The sequence below is a fragment of the Myotis brandtii genome, unplaced genomic scaffold, assembly GCF_000412655.1.
Source record: "Myotis brandtii unplaced genomic scaffold, ASM41265v1 scaffold334, whole genome shotgun sequence".
NCBI lineage: Eukaryota > Metazoa > Chordata > Mammalia > Chiroptera > Vespertilionidae > Myotis > Myotis brandtii.
Genome location: NW_005362885.1, coordinates 565,273 through 572,025, shown reverse-complemented (window position 1 = coordinate 572,025; position 6,753 = coordinate 565,273). Strand labels below are relative to the sequence as shown.

Below are 6,753 nucleotides of genomic sequence, written 5' to 3'. Positions count from 1 at the left end.
TTTTAACAGGCCGCCCAGGAGCTGTGGGCCCAGAGGACTGTCTGAAAGCACTGCATGTCCAGCCCAAGCCCTGCTCTCTGGGCTGTGCCCACTGGGAACGGTCACCAGCGCTGAGGCTATGGGAACCGCCGAGGGCCTGGTGCGGTTTCCGGCTGTGCTGGTATCTAGGAAATGACCTGTGAAGCAGGAAGCACTACACAGGGACACACTGAGCTCATTAAAATGCTTCCTTGTCCCTAAGTGGTCAAAGTTACTAGAAAATAAAATCTTGAAATCTCAAATTAGTGTATAAATTTTACAAACAAAAAACCATACATTAAGAAGGAAAATGAGACGATAGCTTTAAAAAGGGTCAAAGCTTGAGTGTAGGAATAACTTCCAAGAAAATTATGACAACATGTCAGGGGCGGTCGCTGCAGCTGCTGACAGTCAGAGACCTTGTGTCGCTCCCGACGGCCTGGGCTGGTGAAGACATGCAGGGGGTGCGCTCCTAGTGCAAAGGCCTTGCTCTGTTCGTGATGAGAAATGTCACTGAAGGTGACATTCACCTATTTTGGCCCTTAGATCAGAGGAGTATGTCCAAGCTGTTGACCAGTCAGTCCTCTCTTCTTGGCCTGTGCCAGCACCACGGGCCTGTCCCACAGCGAGGGCTGCTGCCTGCACAGCGGGCACGGCCACTCCTAGGAAGTCGGCACTCACACATCATCACTGAGCCGGCACGGTAAGACATGCGTCCCTTTGAGACTGCACGCTTCCTCCAGGAACAATCAGAAAAGGACGAGACGTCCTCTGGGGCCTCCCACCTGAAAACAAACCTAAGGAAGACGCAGCCCTCGCCCTCGGTGGCCACTTCCCGCTCCTCTGCCCTGCGTCCTTCGGAAAGCTGCGTTTCTGGGGCGATCAGGGGGAAGGTGTGCTTTTTCCCTCCCACCCGCGGGTAAGAGGTGCCCCCACCTTTGTTGTCCCTGTGCTGAGCCCAGAGACGTGCACAGCACCAGCTCGGGAGCCGGAGCCCCAGGAGCCATGGCGCGTGCGCACGGAGGTGTGCCCATCAGTGTAAGGCACACTGAGAGCTCAAGACTCCGTGCAGAGAGAGGGTGTAGAATAATGGAATATGAGTGTATGTTTTAGGTATGTTGGTTGAGATAGTTTCTTAAAAATGAATGCCACCGGTTCCTCTTTATACGTGTAAATTCCACGCGTGGCCCACACAACAGCCCTGCCCGAGGAGGACGCCTGCGCCCCACAATGCCACGGGGTCTGACCCACGGGAAGAGAGGAGCGCTGACTTCCAGCCTTTGTTCTTCCAAAGACGATGTCTTCCCCCCACGCAGCACAAACTTGCTGCATCTGAACAGGTCTGAGCCCACTACTTGTGAGCCATTCCCAGGTGCTGGAAAAACAGACTCTGGGTTCTCCTGGAGGCGGACAGGCCGTCCCACGAGTCCGCCCGGAGCAGAGAGGGGCGTCCTTGCTCCTGCAGAGCTGCAGCAGGCTCTGGACGAAGGCCTGACCTCCTGCACAGGACGCCCGTTCCCCTCGGCTGCAGATCTCAGGGAATCCCACTGCCCGCTCGCGAGGTCACGGAGACGGCTGAAATCATGTGGCGCCTGTCCCCGTCACCGCCAGGCTTTCTGAGCACGAGGGGCCATTTGGAAGGACAAGGTTAGGCGCCCGTTCCAGTGGCCTCAGGAAACTGCTCCGAAGCCTGCGGAGAAGTGACGCTCTGGCGGGGGCTGGAGCCTACAGGTGACCCGAAGCGTCTGAGATGCCCCCTCATCAGTGGACAAGCATCTAGCTGTGGACGCTGAGGACAAGTGTTTTCGGCCGAGTCCACCTCCTTTCTCTCACTCTTCCCATCACCGGTCTGAGAACAGGAACACTGACTTGCAGTAAATGTTTCTCTAGAAAGCATTCTTTAGAAGCACTGCCTCACAGAACCGGAGGGGACCAGCGCGACCCCGAGCCACGCCGTTACCTCGCCTGGGCTGCCGTGCGACCTGCGCACGGGGCGACCTGCGCACGGGGCGACCTGCGTGCTCCAGGAGCCTGGGCTGCACACGCGGCTTTGCCTCCAGGGAGAGGCATCTGCTCCAACAGAAAAAGCTGTCTGCTCCAATGACCTTCCCGAGGGAACACCTCTTTTCAAAACTGAAAACAAGCCAGGCGCACCTGACATACCTTTTATTGTTGTTAATACGCTTATTTTTAAAGAAGTTTCCTGCCCTCAACTTAACAGTCACAAGGCAGGGAGGCCAACATCACACTCTATACAGCAGTGATGAGGCCCAGAAATCAGGATTTTATAAAGATTCCCAGGTGATTCTAATGTGCAGCCAAGGTTGAGAACCACTGCTATACAGTGACCAAAAGAATATTGGAAGAAAAAAATAAAAGAACGGCACAAAGCTAATTCCAAGGTTAAGAAAAACATGTGCAGAAAGATGTTTATAAATCCTGTGGAGACATTTTTGCATATGAAATAATGATGCACTAGGAAACAAAACCCCAAAATAATGGATGAGGCCAAATTATGGGTGTCATTAGTGCATCCTGTGCCAATTAAGACTCAACCTCAGTCCTGAACCCTGGGGTCACCCTGTAACTCATCCCTCTGACGCCAGGTCACATCTGGCCAGACATGCACTAGACGGGATAAGTAAACGGGACACGTGTGCGGTACGCACTCTGATTTGGTTTTTCAGCTGCTCGGCCTCCTGCCGTAGCTGGTCGAGCTCGCTCATCTTCTGACCGTAGTGCTCTGCGATGCCACCTCAAGGAATCGGATCTGAAACAGAAACACAAGCACAGGAAGTTCATCAACAGCGGGGCCAGCTGGCTCGCTTGGCTGGAGCTCATCTGGGACACCCAAAGGTTTCGGGATCCATCCCAGTCAGGGCGCGTGCGTGAGGCAGCTGATCTTTGTGTCTCTCTCACATTGATGTCTCTCTCTCTCTCTCTCTCTCAAAATCAATGAAAACATTATCATCTTCAGGTGAGGATTAAAAAAATTCGATTTAAAGAAAAGTTAATGAACAATGACTAAGTAATGAAGCAGGCGAGAACAGGAAATTGAAATGTTGAGAGCAATTATAAATCAGAGACTAACATTCATCAGAACTTATAGAATGCCCACCAGGGGCTGGTTAGTAAAAGACAGCTTCTATCATTCACTGGCTTTGTACAGTGACGATGTCTAACAAGTGACTACTCAACAGATGGTGGTGGGTTAACAAAGAAGAAGCTGTTCCACACGCAGCCTTTGCAAGAAGGACCTGGGTCTCAGAAGGACCCAAGAAGCTGAGACAGGCGTCAGGATGGCTCTCCCGTGAAACCAGGGCAGGAGGCGGGGCAGTGGCGCCTGACCACCCGTCGCTGGGAGCCGCATCCATGACCTTGACCCCCTGACTGCCCCGATGTTGGCACGCCCGCACGGCCACGCTGAAGGACTGTGTGGGTGTGGTGCCGCAGGCCTGTGGTGCAGGAACCTGCTCTCCCACCAACATGGCCCTGGGATCCCAGCAGACAGAGGACCCACCCCACAGCCTACAGCTCAGGCCAGCCAGGCGCGGCGCCCACAGCCCGCAGCAGAGGCCGGGCAGGCGGGGCGCGAGCACTGCAAAGGGCAGGCCCGTGGCAGCTCTCCGGGAAGGCGACACAAGCCCACAGGGTCTTAAAAATACTTCCGATCAAAAGAGCTGCTTCAAAGGCGACACTGAAGGGTGTTGCAGGAGGCCTGGCCGAGGCGGAGCACCTGTCCCTGAGGCCACGCTGCAGACACATGCCCGCTGACACTGACGCTGACACTGACGAGCTCCCTCTCCCCTTTGTCCAAGGACAGCAGTTGGTGAACGTTAACGTCGGAGAGAATAACGGTGCCGAGAGAAGAGGAAAGAGCTTTAAAACGAAAGGCCGTGATGTCTTCATGGACGCCTGTGCTCCCCGCCAGCCCGGGCGCCTCCCAGCAGTCCCATGCGGGGACAGGCCACGTCCGTCCGTCCGTCTGTCCGTCCGTGCAGACAGCTCTGTAGAGCCGGCTCTTTCAACCCAACCGCCCCTCCTCCGTCGGTAAGAAGCCCTTCCTCAGTCCTTCCAAGGTCAGCCTGGAGGGGTAACTGCCAATGGCGCCATGAGGCACTCGGACTAAAGGGTTGGCTTCAGTCCACCATCGACTTCTGACCCCAACTCAGACACTACAGCACGAAGGTAACCTTTAAACTGAGGACTAAACACAACAAGCTCCTTAGGATCTAGGTAGAAGGAAGTACTATCTGAGAGGCCGAGGTCTTCAAGTAAAGACCCAACTTCTTTAAAAAAAAAAGAAAGAAAGAAAAAGAAAAGTTTTTACTGGTTTCAGAGAGGAAGGGAGAGGGAGCGAGCGATAGAAACATCAATGATGAGAGAGAATCATGGATCGGCTGCCTCCTGCACGCCCCACACTGGAGACCAAGCCTGCAACCCGGGCAGCTGCAGGAAATCAAACCACGACCTCCTGGTTCATAGGTCGACGTTCAACCACTGAGTCACACCAGCCAGGCAAGACCCAACTCTTTTTTTTTTTTTTTAGGACCCAACTTCTAATGGGCGGGATAACTCCTGAGACCTCACGTTTAAACGTCTCCTGTAATTAGATGTCCTTGTACATGTCACAGCTTCTAATGGGCGGGATAACTCCTGAGACCTCACGTTTAAACGCCTCCTTTAATCAGATGTCCTTGTACATGTCACAGAAGACGATGTGCATGATAATCACCGCTGCGTACCGTCAGGCAGAGACATGACAGCCCACGTGTCTCTATATTGAGAAGCTCCGTGAGCGCCGTCGCCTCGGCGAACCTCAGGAGCAGTGCTGCCGACACTTGCTGACCGGGACCTTCGGCCACAAGCAGGACAAGCAGGCCCGCCTCTCACCATGAACAGCATCGACGGCTGCCACTGCCTTTGGACGACAGCCCGTGATCATCAGCCCTCACATCTGAGTCTCAGTTACAGACATTAAAACATTTTAAATTACACTCTCTCTTCTCCATGTCAAAACTGTATTTCCTAAAACCGAATCTGGAAAAGAAGTTTTTGCAGATGGACTTTCACGAATGAAGCGCCCAGGCCACCTTGCCGGGCGCACTGACAGCCCTGGCCCTGAGGTAATGGACTGAACCGGCCCCAGAGGGTGAGCGTGGAGAGGTGGACACCAGCCCATCACAGGGCACCGGGCCGTCGCTGCTGCCCACACCGCATCCCGCAGAGCCTTGCCCGTTCCCACCACCACTCACCGTCCCCGCTCCTCTGTGAAGACACCGACACGAAAGAAACAAGCACAGAACAGTGTGTGAGGGTGGGGCCTCTCTGTCCACCAACAGGACACACCTATGCTAATGTGAGCAGCCTTTTTCCACAGACACAAGGACATGTCACTGGTGGTTGTTTGTGGAGAAAGACCCAGGAACAGGGGCAGCCTGTGCCTTCACGTTCTCTCTTACACGTCTATTTCTCTTCAAAAAAGTTACCCGCTCATCCGGCCCAGGAACCCAGAAGACGCACATGGTCTCCTCCTCTCAGTGAGGGGCCAGTTCAGCTCCCTTCACCAGGCGAGCTCCTGCAGGCACCGAGCCAGCCCTGCAGACGGCCGAGCCGGGGCAATGCCTGCCACTGGTTACCTGGAGACAGCCACGGAACCACAGCCGTTTTAAAAGATGTGAAAGATCAGGACCACCTCCACTGAGTTAGTGGCTGTAGTTCCCTCTCGGTCTCCAATGCTGGCTGGGCAGCTTATACAAAACCCCTGAGGTGCGTTCACAAGTCTTACTTACATTTGCTGGTTTGCTTTTCTCTTCACTATCCCGAGTCCCCCAAAGCCTCCGGTCCCGAGGCCTGGCGCCTTCTCCCCTCCTGGGTCACAGTCACCGTTAAGCCCCGGCCCAGCTGACTCAGCGCGCGGACCTCTAATCCACTAAGACAGACCCGCGAGAGGCCACTCTGCCCCTCACCACCCACACCTGCCACTGGCCTTGATTCAGAACTTCTGTTTTGGAAGAAATTTAAGTGACTGAAAGCAAGCAGGTTGAAGTTTGCCCCTATGTTACATCTTTATAAGTCAGTATTAGCATGATTTTTTATTCAAATACTAGTAGCCCGGTGCATGAAATTCGTGCACATTAAAAGGGAATTAATTGCCCTAACCGGTTTGGCTCAGTGGATAGAGCATCGGCCGGCAGACTCAAGGGTCCCGGGTTCGATTCCGGTCAAAGGCATGTACCTTGGTTGCTGGCACATCCCCAGTGGGGAGTGTGCAGGAGGCAGTTGATCGATGTTTCTCTCTCATCGATGTTTCTAACTCTCTATCCCTCTCCCTTCCTCTCTGTAAAAAATCAATAAAATATATTTTTTTAAAAAGGGAATTAATTAGCAGAGATATTTTAACATTGCTATTTGCCCTTTCTCTATAATAGAAATGAGAGATGAAAGGAAATTAGTAAAATGTATATGAAAATAATATATAAATTAATAAATAAACAGTAACAAAAGGATATAACAACAGAGGCATGATATAAAAACGACAAAACATGATATGAAAACCACGAAAACATGATATAAAAACAACAGTGATGCAATGACTAATAAAGTGATTAAACTTATTCTAATATCTCCCTGTACACCACATTAAGAGTGAAAACACTTTCAGAGTGCTTGACTAATTTCCCTTGGGATGAAGTACTTAGAACTTTAACTGTAACATCACATGCTCTTCAAACT

General features: G+C 52.6%; 1 protein-coding gene across 2 annotated transcripts in view; it reads right to left on the bottom strand.

Annotated features, from left to right (window-relative positions):
* GNB1 (guanine nucleotide binding protein (G protein), beta polypeptide 1) overlaps positions 1-6,753 on the bottom strand; it is a 26,419-nt gene that overhangs the window by 15,881 nt on the left and 3,785 nt on the right. The window contains exons 1-2 of one of the 2 annotated variants that reach the window (XM_014543793.1): positions 5,811-5,902; positions 2,688-2,788 (exon numbers count right to left, since the gene is read on the bottom strand). In XM_014543793.1, the coding sequence (XP_014399279.1) occupies positions 2,688-2,744 (57 nt within the window). In that variant the 5' untranslated portion in view covers positions 2,745-2,788; positions 5,811-5,902. Of the gene's footprint in view, positions 1-2,687; positions 2,789-5,810; positions 5,903-6,753 lie in introns of those variants that run through there. The other variant, XM_005871288.2, reaches the window with a different exon arrangement.